Here is a 17637-nt window from a genome sequence, read left to right as displayed (position 1 = left end):
GCATACCGGTCACAGTCAAAAAATGAACCACTGCATATCCTATTAATCGAGACGGAGGCTGGGACTGACAATATCAAGGAGCAACACTGTTCATGCAAAGCTGGGTACGTCTCTATTCACTTCTGTAATCGTTATTACGAAGCAAACGGACTAACGTTACGCACGTATAACGTTGTATTTCTTCAGCGTGTGCTAACGTATCAACAACTATGCAACTTAAGCTGTAACGGTGATGTTTGTGGTTAGCTCCACAGGGTTTTGCGCGCACATCATTGGGCTTATCCATACCCTGGATGCTGGATATATACCGACAGTATAGCCTGCCGAGACCGAAAATATGAGACGCCTGCGTTAAAGTCAATGGAGCGCTGTGGAAAAAGTGTCGGACCCCTGTGGGAGCTCTCTTGGCTGTGATTGGTCAATCTACATTCTAGGGTGTGGCTTAGCCAAAGGTGAATTATTGCCCAACTACTTATTATAGAGAGGCGAAGTCCCGCCCCCCTACTTCCGGGTTATGGGACCTATCTTTCGAAAATATATGAACGGCAGTCTATGGAGAGATCATAATTATTTTCTGGTCCCGTTCGAATTGTGGCATGAATTTCACATATGATGTGTGTGAATTTAAAAGATAATTTTTCACGTCAAGAGATAAATTATTTGACGTAAATAAGCTGAACAACATTTGGTTTTGTATGAGATCGCTTAGTGAACTACATCTCTCTAGAGATCCCTAGAGAACTATGTCTGTCTCCTTGTTGAGCTTTACCGTCTTCTTCCAGGACGAAGGCAGAAGCATCAAACGAGGTGAAAATCATTATAAATCAGGTCATGTCGAGAGCTGTAGTTACACGAAGGGAGTTTTGGTCGGTTCTGTACGCGCCAGCATGTGGGACTTGTAGTTCGTTTAATTACGTATTTTCCATAGCGTTTTACTTAACTATCTTGCGACAAACTGTGACATTCTTGACATATAAAATCATTTTTTATTCTGAAAAACAACATATGTATAATCCAAGGCACAAGTCGATCGGGACCAGAAAATAATTTATCTTTCGCCATAGACTGCCGTTCATATTTTTTCGAAAGATAGGTCCCATAACCCGGAAGTAGAGGGGGCGGGACTTCGGCTCTCTATAAGAGCTCTGTCAGTTGTGGTGCTGAACCACTTTTTCCATTACCCCCAGTAACCACAGGTTTCTCCAAATTAACCAAGACTGAAGTGTTTGAGACGGTCGAATTAACCAATTTAATGTTTTTGATGATTAACTTTATTTCCGCCAGTTGTTTCCTTTATTAATTGACAATGATCTACTCTTATATACAGCTCTGGAAAAAAACTAAGAGACCACCGCAAAATGATCAGTTTTGCTGGTTTTGCCGTGTATTTATTAAAATGAACATTTTTGTTTCATTCTATAAAGCGCTGACAAACATTTCTCTCAAATTTGAAATTAAAATATTGCCATTTAGAGCATTTTATTGGCAGAGAATGACAACTGGTCAAAATAACAAAAAATATGCAGTGTTTTCAGACCTTGAATAACGCAAAGAAAACATTTCTTAAAACAACACAACACTAATATTTTAACTTAGGAAGAGTTTAGAAATCATTATTGGTGGGATAATCTCAATCTTTAATCACAGCAGTGCTTTTTATAATCTTGTTCATAAAATAAGATTTGGTTCAGGTGATCAGGCTTGTGTTGGAATCGAACAAACACTGGAATGGACTGGCTGCCATAGATGTAGAGATGCTGATTTAAGAAACATTTGTGGGAGTGGTCTCTTAATTTTTTCCAGAGCTGTATATACTCGTTTCAGGTTCAGTGTCTTGCCCAGGTTAATTTTGTGTTGGCCTTCAGTTCGATGAGGGACAGAGGTCGAACCACTAAACCCTGCAATTAGCGGACAACCCACTCTGAGCCACAGCTGCTCAAAATATAAAATCTGAAAGTGAGTAGAGAGTGCCAAAGAAAGGTTGGCATTAGACACGTGGCCTCCCAAGACTTCCCCTGTCTTGTCTCTGGGCTTCTCTTGTTACAAGCAAAGTTAAGTCAGAAGGTCAGACTCCGCAAACCGTAAGTACATCTTTGTGTAAAGAGCAGCACGGTGTCAAAGGTCAGTCTAATTCCAGGGCTCAAGTTCCTCAAAGAATAAAATAATAAAGTAGTTATAACCACTGTCACACTAAAGGAGTTTCCCTCCACCGCACACACGCGGCGTTATTTTGGGTCTTTTTTATGGCAAGTGCACAGTATTAGCATTTCTTTCAACCCCCACTGGGATGCTGAGCTGGTTGTGTATCCTGTTTGTACGTTACCAACATAATGATGATTTACTGTACAGTGCCCTGTGGAAGTGGGTCATGTTTGGTTACCTTAGCAGCAGGTTTTTAGTGCTTTTTTTTTTTTTACTGAAGTAAAATACAAGCGGATGTGCAGTTATACACGCGGCAACATAATTTACGACTCTTGATTCAGTGCAGCATGTGTGGTACATTTTTACCGGGATGTGTTTCTAAAACGACAGCCCTCCAGTGTTTAAAGTGCACTCAGCGCGTCTGAGTGATCTCAGTTTCGTTCTGTGTAACGTATTTACATTTTGTGCATCAGGTGAAGAACATTTTGTGCTATTTTCAGACGTGAAAATTCCAAATGATGATGATGATGAACCTCTGTGACTTTCAGCTTTCAACTAGCATCAGTTTAACCGATACTGGAAATAATAATTCGCCTCGCTCTTACAGAAGCAACTTGGTATGCATGTATAAGAGTTTCCACCGACCTTTAACCGGCTGCTTGACTTCTCCGTTCTCCCTCTTGATCTCGTTCATCACTTTGTGTTTCTTCTTCTCCTTCTCCCTCTCTCGTTCTTTGACCTTCTTCTTCTCCTCCCTCTCTCTCTCCTTTGCCTTGTCCTTGGTGGAGTGCTCTGTGAAAAACAGGGAGGAAGGTTTCAGGTCTCACCGGTGGTAGCACATTAGCATTACTCACAAACACACACACACATGTGAGCACGCTTCGTTCATTTCAGCTCGCTTCTCTTAGCCCTTAACTCCACTCCTGCCAAGTGCTTCGCCCTGGCAATCATACTTAACTTTTCATCTTGCTGTTCTGCCTTCGACAGAATGTTTTTTTTTTCTCTCCTGCTGCAGAAAAAAAAAGTCATCTCTCCACCAAGCCTCTGCTCTTATCTCTTGTGTTTTCACAGCACTGTAATGACCTTCTGTTTCCCTTGAAGACTGCAGCAGTCACTCTGCAACTTTACTCAGAACTTTAAAGCGCCACCTCTCATCAGAGCACACCTCACGTTTTCCCACTAAACTCATCCCTCTCCCATGTTCTGACTGCCTCAACTCTTCAATATGCCCCGGTCTTAAAAGGCCTAAAAATCCTCCCTAGCTTTCAATTTTATTTCATCCGTCTGACAGGGACTGAGGAAACAGAGTGCACTCTAACTCGACACTCATTGCAAATCTCTGAGGATGAGAGCACGGTTTAAAATGTACATATCACACAATCACACACCTCTTCAGGTGGCTGAGTGTTTTCCGTGTGTGTGCACACAGCGACAAACACACATTTACTCTGTAGATCAACATCTCTCTCCCCTGCAGCTGAGCTAAGAAACCCCCACTTTTCTTAAAATAACTTTCATATTATCAAATCTTTTACTCCTCGCCTCTTTTGATTTCCTTTTCACTTCCCCATAAAGAAAAAAAAAATAATCATTTACTTCTTTACAGATTCTTTCTTTCCTTCTTTCTTTCCAAAGAACTTCTTTCTTTGAACTCAGTCAGATCTGTCTTTTAAAAAAAAGGAAGCTGTGTTGTCAGACCGTTCGCTCTCCTGTGGACGTGGGGAGCGAGAAAAGCGAACACAGTGCGGCTGGACTCCCCGTTTGCAGGATCAAAGGAGAAAGGGCTTTGAAAGTAAAAGGGTAGTTTAAAGTAGTGGAATTAGAAGCGCAGCAATAGTAATATTTAAATAAATACCCTAGCATTTTTCATTTTAATGGATTGGGGGGGCTAATTTAAAGGAGTCGTGTCCTTCGTGAACTGGTCGGCGTGAGGAATGCCAAGATTTTAAATGTAGCTAATAGCTGGACACTGAAAGCTGCCTATATATAAATCTGCACGTTTCAAAACATTAATTTAGCTCCACAGGAAGCAGCCTACAAAAGAGGGCTCACTCTGATCTACTGCCAGATTTATAAAAACATGTCAGAGCAGTAACATTCATAAAAATTAAATTTGGAGGCAATAGGCTATAAATTATCCCAGGTGGCCGACCTGGCTCTAAATACACTGGAGAACGTGGAGGTTTGTCACAGCTTGAGAAAAGAGTCTTTTAGCTGAAATAAAGAGAAACTCTCCTTTGAACTAGAAGCACAGGGATGAAAACTGGGTTAATGTGTGAGAGGCAATCACAAGATTTAGAGGTGATAAGTACAAATGTATCTCTGAGGCCTCGTCCACACGTACGAAAACGATCTTTTCCCTCTCTCCGTTTTCGAGGGCATCGTTTCAAGAAATATCCGCGTCCACAAGGATCCGTTTCAACACGACTGAAAACGCTACTTCCTATTCCAGGTCTATAGGTGGCGCTGTTTCAGTTTCAGAAATTCACCAAAAACGGAGAGGAAGAGGTGGAGCATGCGCACAAATCTTGAGCGCTGTCAGAGAACGTCTAATATGGGGAGAAGTTCCACTCTCACTGAACTTCCGGGTTCTGAACTGTTGCAGTTCCACTCTGATTCCATATGAAGGCGCTCTCAGGACGAGTGCAGAATGAATGGCGGTCTATGGAGCAGTACCCCTCAAAATCCACTTTTCTCAGGATATAATTTTTTGTGCAGTAATTTGAATATTGAATTTGAAAGGAGATGCAAAGAAATGACACACTGCTGGGTGTTAGATTTTTTAGAGTCACTTATTTTGCTTTAAAAAGTATTTTAAAATGTCAATGACGTCATACACATCGTACGACCAGATACTGCTTTACGGCAATCCTTCAGTCACTGCTTTGGTGCTTTCGCGCTCTGCACTTTCTTTTCTCTCGAGGCATGGACAACACAGCTGACACGGGTAAATAATCGTGCTAGAAGAGTTTCTGTTTCGTTGTTTTAAAAGACCGGGCCGGAAAAAAAAAAACTTGGGCGAAAAAGTCCGTCTTAACATTCTGGTCCCGCTTCGGATGCCACGATGCCGTCAAGCGGTATCTCTGGTCGTAATCAGTCCTTCACTGACCAATCAGCGTTCATTAGCACAATGCTAGCGTGTTATGGGCAACAACAACTCAACCTGTAAGAAAACAAAAGGACATAAGTTCTCGTTCATTCAACTTTTGACCTATAACCCATGTTGAACTTGCAAAACCTACAATCAAATCTGAGATTTCTCAACGACAATCGGGTGAAAGAGACACATTTAGCCGTTTAGCTCCATAGAGTCCCATTCATGTTGCACTCATGGCGATCGCCCCCAGTGGAAATCTGGTGGAACTGCAACCAAAATTCGTTACAATGGGACTTAATAGAGAGTGGGAAGGCTCTCCGTAGACGGGCTCTGGCGCTGTTTACAAATCGCCTTTTTTGCTCAGCGTGGTGGCACAGGAGCGTGATATGTTGCCCTGGTAACCCTAATAGGCTCAACATCGTCTCCAGCAGGAAAACTAGCATGTAGTCCGCCATTGTTGTTGATTTTGTTACGAGAAGTCTCGCGGGAGGTGGAAGGCTGCTCGGGAGTGAGGCGATGACGTCATCGTTTTCCCCGTTTTCGCCGTCCACATGAAAACGCAAGAGCTGCGTTTGCGAAGTTCATTTCTCCACCCTGGGACCCGTTTTCAGAAAAGTGCGTTTTAGGGCAATGCGTTTACAGGATACGTGTGGACGAAAGGCCAAAACGATGAAAAATTTTTTTTGCGTTTCCGTGTGGACGGCCCCTGAAGTAAAATGTAAAAGTACTTAGACTAATCAGGATAAAAAAAAAAAAAAAAGCATAAAACTAGAGGTTGAAATGAATCAGTGGGATTCAGGTAACAGAAACTGTTCATCTGTTTTTTTGCTCATTATGTTTGTCTGACTTTCTGGTGTCCGCCAGTTTTGAAGAGGAACACAGCAGGTGTTTTTCACAGTGTGGATGATCACAAGAGAGATAACGCTTTGAAAGACAGAAGGCCAGAGGCAAAAAAGAAAAAAACTTTGACAACTATTCACAGGCTTTTTCACTTTTTAGAGCAAGGGGAAGTGAATCAAAAATTGATCGTGGTGGCCTCATTTAGATGTTCATACAGGCACTTGCCAGTTCATTAGGTACACTAAAGGTCCTGCACTAAATCTTCATGACTGTTATAATAGAAACAGTGTAAAAAAAAAAAGGTGGTAATTCAACTGTATGAGCAATTATGTAGTTTGTGGTGCAGCCCACTGACTAAAATGTGTCGTTAAAACACAACATATAATTCATCACAAACCGCAGCCTTAAACAAATGTTGATCGCCATAACCTTCACGAAGATAAGACTCTTAGTGCAGGACTGTTTTCACTAGTGTACCTAATAAACTGGCCGGTGTTTTTAATGGTTAACCCGGGGAGCAGCACAGCGTCAAGCACTGCCACATGTGTTAGAAATACGAAGACTGGCAACCTGTCCGGGGTCTTCCCTGCTTCTCACCAAAAGCATTCTGGGATATGCCCAGAATACGACCCTTGACTTCCAATTGAAAACAGTTAAAAAGGTTAAAAAGTCTTTAAGTTTCACGTAATTTACGTAACATCCATCACACATTAATTTCTTTGCTCTCTATATCTGATTTCACTACAGACAGACTGTTATTTTTAATCTCTCGTCGTCCTTCTCTGGGATTTTCCTGCGCAGATAATTAAACAGAATCATGCAAATGTTGTTTTTGTGGAAAGAATCCGGCGGCTTCAAAGATTACGGACGTGGGGAGCTCACCACTGAGAGCATCACAGCCTGAGGAGCATGTTTTCATGTGAACAAAATGTTGGGACACTAACAAGCACGCCATTCCAGCAAGTAAACTGGCTCGCTGCGGCGTGCTGCGGATGAAAGAGAGAAGACCCAGGGCCATCTGTATGTGCAGATTTAGAGACGCTCAGGGTGAAAAACAGCTAAATGCAAAACACGGCTGTCGCAGGGCGTTTTAGCACGTATTACTGTCAGCATCTCGGCACACATATGTAAAAGCTGAAGCTGCTAGCGACGTGTGAAGCTCGTCATCCAATCTGGGGACGACTGCTAATATTTTAAGATCTAGTAACAAATCCATGCTTCACAAAACAAGTAAGATTCACACGGCCTTTGTCGGGCCTATTGAGCTCTTATTGCACATGAAGTGTTGACTATATGTAACTTAACTGGGTGTTGATGGCACTTAATTTTCTCCTCATTGTAATCGGACACAGATGTGCAGATCTGGGGTTCTCGTTTACATCTACACAAATAAACTCCTCATAGCGTGGGTAGCGAAAGCTCACTTGCTTTAAACACTAGACATAAACGCAGACATCTGCAACCAAAATAACAAACCACTTGTTATATTAGCCCTTTTAAACACACTGGGTCGTATCAGCTTTAATCAGTGAATTACAGTATGTGGTCCAGATCAAAAAAAAATAAAAAATCCACAGCGGACAGATATTTAAAACACTTGTTAGCATTCCTGCTGTGTTAATTTATATTTATTTCAATTCAAGGTGTTTATATGGAAGCCTGCTTTTGGGTATAACTAGAATAACTTGGGTGTCGACACATATAACACCTCGACAAATATAATATGAACATAATAAGCTTTTTATTTTGTCATATTTTGTCTTTTTACAGTTTCACAGCACTTCGTCAGACCCAGATATAACTCAAATATAACCAGGAGTCACCGCTCCCTGGCACTTGCCTTCAGCCATGCTCCGACAGCAGCCCTCGCCACTAATAATATTACTGTGATGATGTGATACTCTTTGGATCTCCGCAGGAAAAATTCTTCCCCTGCGGGAAGGTCAGAGCACAATTTCGGCTTCAGAGCAACGTTGCTGAGGCTGTGGGGATTCAGTCCGGGGGGCTCGAGGACGTTGTCCAGCGCTGGGGCTCAAGCTCGTGTCCATTTGTAGAGCAGCAGGGCGGACACTGTGCGCTCCACTTCGTATACTTTCTCATCTTCACATTTGAAGCTATTCAGTGTAATAACAGTCTCCTGCTGCTGACCGTTGAGCAGCTCACTAAAGCAATTAGAGGCTCAGTATTTTTAGTCCAGAGCACCTCAGAGAAACTGTTGCAGGCGAAAAAGCTGTTTTTAAAAATACGGTATTAACAGATTTAAAATTAACATATAAATAAAAAGGTATACTACTTTTTAGTGTTATGACCAAGTGTCTAATTACGGAGTTAAAAACACGTTCGCATCATTATTAAAGCCAACTAGGTGCAGTTTCAGCGCAATGATTAACAGCAGCATGTATCCGTCCTGAAGTCGCCACAAAGCGCTGCACGCCGCCTATTTTCATTAACTAAATAAAAGTGACATTCAACACAGCTTGTTTACAAGACCGTGCTGCCTGATAGTGTTCAGGGCAACAGGCCAACAACATGTCTGGTATCCTAATTGACTGCAGTGGACGTTCAGAGCGTGTCGCGACCTCTTAAACTACCCGACTGGAAAAGGGGGTGACATCATGCACTCCCATTTACCATTTACAGTACAGGCATGTGTGTGAGTCATCACGCCACTGGCGAAACAATAAGAGTCCAGCTCGAAAAACCTGGCCTTCGTGACTTTGTTACAGTGTTTACGTTGAAATAGTGTGAAATTCAACTGTATGATCATTTTGGAGGATGTAGCTTATTTAGACTTTCTCACTGGCTAAAATGGGGTCGTCAAAATAATAGAAACACGTGTCAGAACAAAAAAATACAATTCAATAGTACTACAAACCACAGCTTACGAAATTACCGCTATTTTAGGATGCACTCGTTTTTCACTAGTGTACCTAATAAACTGGCAAATGAGGATTTTGAGACAATTAATAATAGAGGTCCTATCAGCCAATGAAATATAGTATTATTTATTTTATTAGTTGTGATATTATAAAAATGTTATTTAAGAATTCATTACATTGTAGGAAATTAATATTTTTATAATTCATTTAACCAACTGTTGAGATCAATTATTTTGCTCTCACCCACCACAACAACAACATCCCACAATGCCACACTAATAAATGATCATACTAAATGTTAAATCCAAATGTTTCGGTGGCGAAACACGTTAACGCATGAATGAATACTATGTTCTCTGCATTAACAAGTGTAAATGATGCAGTATGAACGAAGACACGAAGCTCCGTGTCTGTTTCCCATATAGCCTGGGGTTACAGAGGGGGGCGTGGTGCGCTACCAAAACAACACTTACCCCATAATGGCGGGCGGCTGTCATATTGTTATGACAGCAGCGTGTAGTTTAAGAAAGGAGATAAATTAATAATATGTGGAGGTATTTTTTAAAAAAAGAATCTACCTCAGTTGTCAAGCGAATAACAATCAAATTACACGTAACGTTTGCCGTATCAAATGTCTTTATCTCGCCTGTATTGTCTTGCCGTTCGATATGTTTAGTAAACACGACGTAACTACGTACGTAACAGTTGCACCGCAGCACGAGAGCAGCTGGTTACGATGTAACTACCAGGTCGCGCGACTGCTGCCCTGGAACGCTGCTCTTGTGGAGCTCGAGGAGGGTTCACGAGCGGGTGAACACACACACTAAGCGACGAGCGCTGGCAGCCATAGCCCGTGGAAACATCGATTAAAACTGGGCTTTCCTGTCACGAAAGTCGATGTAAAACATGCCCCCGGGCGAACAAATGTCGATGAGAACGAGCTGCGGGTATTTTTTTTTTTTTTACAGTATATTATACAACGTTAAGGGGCGTATAGTCCGAAAACGGGACAAATTAAGAACTGCACACTCCGGGCCACATGTTCGTGTCCCGAGCGACTGAATCTACCATGAGCCAAGTAGCTGTAAAAGGGCATCAACTCTACGTATAATACGCAGAACTTCAAGTTTAATATTTTTAAGTAACATAAATAAAAACCCTTATGATGGCCTACCTTTGGGTACCAACGTGACCTCTCCATTTTCTCTCTTCACTGCAGAAATGTTGTTAAATCTACTGATGTCGTTACTAACGTTACTCCCGGAGGTCAACTGTAGTTTGTGTTTCTTTTTCTCCTCTCCGCCTCCTTTCCCCTTCTCGATATCTTTCTCCCGCTGTTTATCTTTACTTGGTTTCTTGGGTTTGGGGGCAGAAGGCGCTTTGTGGAGGAAGAAATCGCTCTGTTTGAAGACTTTGTGTGCGCTTGACGGCGGTTGGGATCCACCGGTAGCAGGCACCGCAGGGTTGCCGCCGCCGCCGCCGTTGCTGCCGCTGCTGCTGTTCGCCTTGACCGGGCTAAAGCTCCACAAACCCGCGCTGCTGCTGCCGCCGCCGCTACTGCCATAACTCTGCTGCTTCGTGGGCTGCTGGAGTTTCTCCTTGCCGCTGCCGTTGCCTCCCACTCCTGCTTCCCTGCTGAGTTTCTTGGGCTTAACGCTCCGCTCCTCGACTCGGACCTTCTTGGGCGGCGGCGGGTTGAAATCCCGGGAAGACTGGGAGCGGTTGTCCGGGGCTCCCTTCGCCTCGGTCGGCTTGCCGAGCGGCGCGCTTTTCACGAAGGCTTCAGTGGGAGTAGCAGCAGCAGCAGCAGCAGCAGCAGCTCCGGAGAGATGAGCAGAGCCCTGCGAGTCAGCCATCTTGAGGCTTCTCTCTCTATTTACTCTCTTCCCCAACGGCCGCCGCTGCTGCTTTTTTTTCTTTTTTCTTTTTTTTTTTTTTGCGCGACGTGCAAGAAGGCAGCGAGTGGGCGGGGCCGAGCTTTGATTGACAGGCAGACTTCGAGGGGGCGGGACTAAGGCATGACTGGTAAAGAGGGAAAAAATAGAGGCGGGGCTTATAAATATTTTTTGTTTTTTAAGTATTTTGATATGTAAGAGTAGATGTGGCTCATATTGTTGGTTAAAAAACATTAATTAATCACTCATTATCCGATCCTAAAAAGTCCATAATTCTGGGCTGCACATACTGGTTATATTATTTTTAATTTTTATGTTATTTTTTTTAATTTTTTTTAAGTTAATTAATCTGTTTTGGTCTCCACTATATATGAAAAAAAAAAGTAAAACTATTAATTGTCTATCTAATATTCCAAAATCAAATTATATATTCTATACACTTCCACAAATATGGAAGAGAAAGTGTACACATTTTGTTTTTGCAAGACGTATGTGATGAATCACCATTAAGCAAATATTGATTTTTTTGTATTTAACTATTCATTTCAGCTCTAAGCGTCTTAAAAGTTTTGTTATATGTGCACTTAAAAATGTTTTAAAGGCAAGAGATACAAAACAAACACTGTTTTTTTTTATGTTTTTGTATAATATTGAATATAAAATCTACTGTTAATACTCAACCAATAAATTAATCAGTGGCACTCCAGTAAATTACTGGCTTTAAGCAAAGAAACCACATATTAAGACATAAATATAAATCATTGATTTTTTTCAGTCCTATGTTAACACATGTAAACACACCATTACCAGCATCGTCCATGTATTATAATCTAGATTTATTGTGTATTTTGTGCTCCCTGCCGCTTTTTCTTTCACGTTGTAAACATGATATCTGTCAGTGCCTCTCCGGGACCCCGAGAGACGGCACACAATGGCCACAAATGATTGGCAGATCTTCTGGGGAAGTGTGAGCGCGTTGATCGGCTGCGTACAACCTTGTTGAAATGGAAATGCAGCCATTAAAAGAGATAAACTCGCCCTCTTTCATCCAATCTTCACAACTGGATGAGCCTCTCGCTCTCTCCGCACACATCATTACACAGTGTCGTGGATCCTCCGGCTCTGTTTACACTTTGATTTATTGAGATGAAAACATTTTCTTCAATCAGACTGGCGGAAGTTCTCAGCACAGGGCCTGTCAGCGCGCGTGACAGCCAACCGTGAATACTAAACGTGATTAGCAGCTGCAAGAGGCGGATTGTAAAGTTACAACTGGCCATAAACATCCTGACAAGATTATTGCATGATGCAAAGCAAGGAGCTTTAAGTCTGATGCCTCTCTGTGTTTGTGTGTGTGTGCGTTCAGGAACAGCAGAGAAGTGTGTGCTGACTTTGAGCATGCGAGTAATATTACCTGAAATGAAACACGTTTTAAAATGTAGAGCAGATTCTTCTGGAGGAAGCACGGCCGGCTGCTGCCGCTCACACACACTCAACACACCCGACTGGCTATATTTATAAGCCATTACATAACATGTTAAACTGCTCGAGGTGACCCAGTTAAGACAGCAACCTGGCTTAATTTATATTACTCAGAGAGAGACATTCATACTGTGCTACTGGGAGGAAACTGCATGGATCATCAGGTATGAGTGAAAGAAGTGGCAGGAAGTACTTGTTAAATACTGTGTTAAAATTCAAACTGTATAAAGTCCTCCAGACAAAATCCTTCCACCAAGGCCTCAAATTATGATTTGATTATGACAAGAACCCCCAAATCATACGCTCATATTTATATAAGTAGCAACAGGGCACATGTCAGTGAACGTGATCCAAGTGTACAGATTATAAAAATAAGACCGGACTAAACCAGCGCTCCTGCAATAGAAAAGTGGCACTGACCATGTTAATTAATCTGCAATGAGCAGTGGTTACATGTGAGCGCCAGCAAATAATTACAGTTATGAGTGCCCTCCTGCCGTGCCTCTCTGTGTGTGTGTGTAAAGTGAATACAAAATGTGAAACCCTGTAAGACGGGTGCTGGGTAGGTGTGTGTGTGTGAGTGAGTTATACCACCTGCTGTCATTAATTGTCATATTAGCATGTGTGCGCCGTCTCCGCAAATCCTCCAGGTGTGTGAGAGGATTTCCCGCTGTGACACCATCTTCACCGGCGTGCACAAACAAAACTCAAACTGACAAAGTTCACAAGTTCATTTTGAAGACATAGTCAGGTTATAATTCGCTGTGTGGGGGGGTCACCAGGTTTGCTTGATCCACACCAATCAGCCATAAGATTAAAACCATCAACCAGTGATGGTGTAATGTTCTTCTGGCAAAGCTGGGTCCTGGCACTTGCGTGGATAGCTAATGCTCGTGTGTCCACTCTAGGCACTTTCAACAGTGGCCAGGACCCTGACTGGTCTGGAGCTACACAACCCCACACACACAACAAACTGTGTGATGCACTGTGCGCTCTGAAACTTTCACGTCAGAGCCATTTGAGCTACAGTAGCTCCTCTGTCGGATTGCATCACACTTTTTGTTCCCCTCACATGCTTCAATTAGCCCTGGCCTGACCCATGATCCTTTCATTTCCTTCTTTGGACCACTTCTGATAGGAGCTGACCACTGCAGAGCGGGAACACCCAACAAGAGCTGCAGCTCCGGAGATGCTCTGATCACAAATCATGATATCTAGACGACTGATGCTATTAAAATCACTCAGACTTTTCCACATGCCCATATTTCCTGCTTCTAACACGTCAACACTGACGTCAAAATGTTCTCTCACTGCCCAGTTTATCACCCACTAACAGGCGTCATGATAACCAGATAATGTTATAAATGTTATCACCTGTTAGTGGTCATAATGTTATGGGTGATTGGTTTATATCATAAATGAGTGCTTTATATATTCACACACGTGCATGTCAACCAATCAAATAAAGAAAAAACAAAATGCATTTTTACTTAATGTTCATTTTTACTGATTGATTTCTGCAACATACAAACATTGTGTGTGTGTGCGTGTGTTTATGTGTGACGGAAGAGGAAGGGGGCGTGGCTTGGTCGCGCAGGAGGTGACGAGCAAGCAGGCAGCAGCTTATCACGTCGCTCACGCACATGCCACTAATGATGATTGGAGGAAAGGGGTGGGGAGAAAAAAAAGGGGGCGGGCTCTCTCTTAAAGGCACAGGTGGGCTCTTTTCTGAGATCGAGTAAAGACGTGGATGAACAGAAATAAACGGAGACAGGGGAAATGGAGAAACTATAAAGTTAAAAACACTTTTTTTTACTTTTGTGGGAATATGTTGTTACTAATTTAGAGATGCTGACAACTTTTTAGAGATTAAAAAAAGGCAAAACTGAGTGTGGAAGAGGAGGAAGGTGGAAGGGAGGAGAGCAGTGGGAGGTGGAGGAAGAGAAAAATAATGTACAGAGCTGGGGATCCATCTCAGTTAAATATTTTTTTTGTAGAAAAAAAAAAGGTGGAAAATAAAAGAAAGATGTAAAGGGAGTAGGTATTAAGAGAGAAGGTAGATGGAGGCAGTGGACTTGTGACGCAACAAACAACCGCGTATACAAAAATAAGTTTTAAAATACCATTTACAAAAAAAAAAAAGAACCATTATTATTATCATCATCATCCTCATCATTATTAATATTATTATTATAACAATCTTATTTAGAGCCCGTTGTAGCTATCCGAAAGAGGGGGGCGGGTGGCAGTCTTCTTTTCCCACTGCCAACCAATTACTTTTGTTTGTTTTTTTTCTTTCTTTCAATCTGTCAAGCATATAATTCAAACATAAGAAACACAAATAAAACCCTGAAATATTTGCCCGAGCAAAAACAAAAGGGTAGCAGAATAATTTACAGTTTGAAGAAGAAAAAAATAAAAATAAAATAAAAACTGGGGTGAGAAATCATGATCATCATGCACTGACTTTCTTACATCTTCTGTTAATAGCAACATTATACAAGAGATAACAAAAAATCTGAAATATTATATACCTAAAACTGCCCTGTACAGTTCTTTATCTTTATAAAAAAAAAAACAAAAAAAAAAACAATGCATATACTGTATAATTATGGTAGCTAATGAAGGAGCAGTTAACATTGAGGAGAAAACAGTAGTTCTAGGTCCCTGGCTGCTGTTGGCTTATTGGATCGTGGTCTCACACATACGGAATAAACAAGAACAAAAACGTGGCGTCTGATGAGAAACCGAAACAACAAACGGAGCTGGATGTTTAATACCAATCTGTCAGGCGCCAGGTTTCAGGCGTTTCAGGCGATGTGTAACATTCATAATCCGAAACACTGAGATGTAATGTGAGCAAAATGGCTGCTGAAATAAAAAAAAAACGTTCGGTCATTCGAATGAGAACAAAAAAGGGAAGAGGGAGGCCAAAACAGGAAGAGGATGAAATAAACAGCAAACATAAGCCCCGAGGAAAGACCAAGAGGAGCCAGACGCACAAAGAGAGAAGTGAAGACAAGTTAAGGGGGGGGGGGGGGGCTGTCGTTGGCTGTCTTCTCTGAAAAGCGGACTAAGGCAGGCTTATGGTCCCAGCAGAGAGAGAGAGCCAGGGCCACAGAGCTGACCAGTTTGGCCATTACCAATGTGTTTAATGTGCAAATGAAGGGAAGTCGTACTCGGGGAGAGCGGTTCTTTGCATCGTTGTGCCCAAATTTTGCTGCAGTGTTTCCCACGGATTGAGAATTTATCTGTGGTGGAGTCAGTAAGCTGTGTTCGGATGCACTTCAGCAATAAATGTAATGATAAAGCAGAGTGCAACATCTGGAAACCAAGCAGATTACTACACAGTCTTCACCGCACAATATAAAAAGAAGTGTGAGCAGCTCTCAGAAAGGAACTGAAGCAACCCCATTGTTGTTTATTTCACCTATGATGATTACCCAAATATATCTTGTTTTAGAACCCATGCTAAGGTGTCAACATGACTATTAATGTCCACTGGCACAAAATGAGCAAATGCTTAGAGCAAAAAGATCAGAATTTATTTTAAAAACACACTTAGTTAACTTTCGTTCTGAGACCTACATCCAAAGTTTGACGTCACCGTTATGTCTGTAAACACGAAGCTAACGTCAGCGGCCAGTTAGCTCCGCTTAGCAAAAAACAACTTGGCAAAGCTAACAAGCCGCCGGCTCCGGCTACACATTCAAAGATACAAACACGACGTTCTCGTCAAACTCTCGGCAAGAAATTCCACAATTTATTGAACACTGCAATGGCCAAACTGTGTCAGCCTTTGACTCCAGCAAGAGGGCATAGAAATATAAAAGACTAGAGCTGGTATTACTTCAGCGAACGCAGAAACAAATCCTACAGGGGGAACCCAAAAACGGACGTGAGAAACGGGTGAACGTCAGCTCTAGTGCTTCAGTTTCTATACTGATCCTTTGTAATGTAGCACCAGCACATAGAGAGAGGGAGAGGAGAGAGAGAGAGAAGAGAGAGAGCACCCTAGCAACCTGTACATACCCAACAGAAAAGGTTGCATCATGGGTGACAGATTATCTAAGTTCGCTTTGACGATTGTTGTTCGTTCAGTAAGAGGCAGCAGATGACTTCTGGGAGGAATCAGCTTCTCTGGATAAACATAATTCCTGATTTAGAACAAAAAAAAAAAAAAAAAATTCTCATTTGGCATGACACAAAGCGTTCATCCTGAACACTTATTATTTTAAGAGTCACTCCTACCTCCCCCTTCATTTAGCATGAGAAGGAATAATTTTCATTCGTAGTCTACACCCAAACAAAGGGACAGGAATTATCCTTTAACCACTAACAGGAAAATAACCGGACAGATCCCAGGTCAGCATCTAGAGAAGTCACACCCTCTTACATTAACGAGCTGCAGAGGAGAATGCAAGCTTTGTTCTAAATGGACAAGTCTCTTGACCGGTAACTGTTCTTCCGCTTCGCACAGTGGCACTTTGAAGGAAGGTCGGAGAAGGAGGAGGAGGAGGATGAGGATGAGGAGGAGGAGGAGTTCAGTCTTAAGAGGGCACAGAGTTACACAGAAGGTGTTTCTATGTAAAAATGTGCTGTCTGTCTGTCTGTCTGTCTGTGTAGCATCTATCAGCTTTTTGGACCAGCCAGGTGAGATCGGTGGAGTCCATCTCCTGACACTGTTGGTGGACGGGCAGACGGACTGTTCCATCATGTCCACTCCAAGGGGGGTTCTCGAGGGCCTTTGGGCTGAATGCAGCGGTTACCGAACCCTGAAAGGAGACAGGTTCTTAGCTGGGTTTGCTTTACTTCAAACTATCCGAAAGTTTCTTCTCCAGAGAAGAGAAAAAAAAGCTTTTCTATTCGTGCCAGGTCTCAAAACCATAATTTCTGAACATGCGGCCCAAAGCCAGCAAGGCAAGGCCACACGTCAAAAAGTGACGACATTAATAGAAATGTTTGTCAGCGGCGTTTTCTGGACACAGAGACTAAAAAATAAAATATATCATTACATGTACAAATGGTATTTTTTAGTGGGCTAGCGGAGACCAAAGGCAGCGTTAAAAAGCATTTAATAGAAGTGAGACGCCAGACTTACCCACCCAGGTCTGCCTTGCTGTCCGTTGCCGTGGTGCCGGCAGACGCAGGGTCAACTGGAGAGGTCTTCTTAACACAGTCTGACACGTCTACACACAGACAAACACAAATGTTAACGGAGAGGGAATAAGATTAAATAAAAAGGAGGATCTAAACGGGTTTTCTGTTTTTATATCAATCAGATCTGGCCTGACATCTCTTT

The 17637-nt window shown here is 42.3% G+C and overlaps 2 protein-coding genes across 4 annotated transcripts in view; both read right to left on the bottom strand.

Moving 5' to 3' along the window:
- LOC311508516 (uncharacterized protein) overlaps nt 1-11556 on the bottom strand; it is a 35816-nt gene extending 24260 nt beyond the window's left edge. Inside the window, exons 1-2 of the mRNA XM_084573304.1 lie at nt 10133-11556; nt 2788-2934 (exon numbers count right to left, since the gene is read on the bottom strand). Coding sequence (XP_084429430.1) covers nt 2788-2934; nt 10133-11087 — 1102 coding nt within the window. The 5' untranslated portion in view covers nt 11088-11556. The remainder of the gene's footprint in view (nt 1-2787; nt 2935-10132) is intronic.
- Nucleotides 11557-13829: 2273 nt separating this feature from the next.
- ptpn12 (protein tyrosine phosphatase non-receptor type 12) overlaps nt 13830-17637 on the bottom strand; it is a 39723-nt gene continuing 35915 nt past the window's right edge. For 2 of the 3 annotated variants that reach the window (XM_084573129.1, XM_084573131.1), the window contains 2 exons: nt 17441-17524; nt 13830-17110 (listed from right to left, as the gene is read on the bottom strand). In XM_084573129.1, the coding sequence (XP_084429255.1) occupies nt 17049-17110; nt 17441-17524 (146 nt within the window). In that variant the 3' untranslated portion in view covers nt 13830-17048. Of the gene's footprint in view, nt 17111-17436; nt 17525-17637 lie in introns of all 3 variants that reach the window. The other variant, XM_084573130.1, reaches the window with a different exon arrangement.

Source organism: Chelon labrosus (genome assembly GCF_963514085.1).
Source record: "Chelon labrosus genome assembly, chromosome: 23".
Classification (NCBI taxonomy): Eukaryota; Metazoa; Chordata; class Actinopteri; order Mugiliformes; family Mugilidae; genus Chelon; species Chelon labrosus.
Note: the sequence above shows the minus strand (reverse complement) of the source record. Positions and strands in the feature narration are given on the sequence as shown.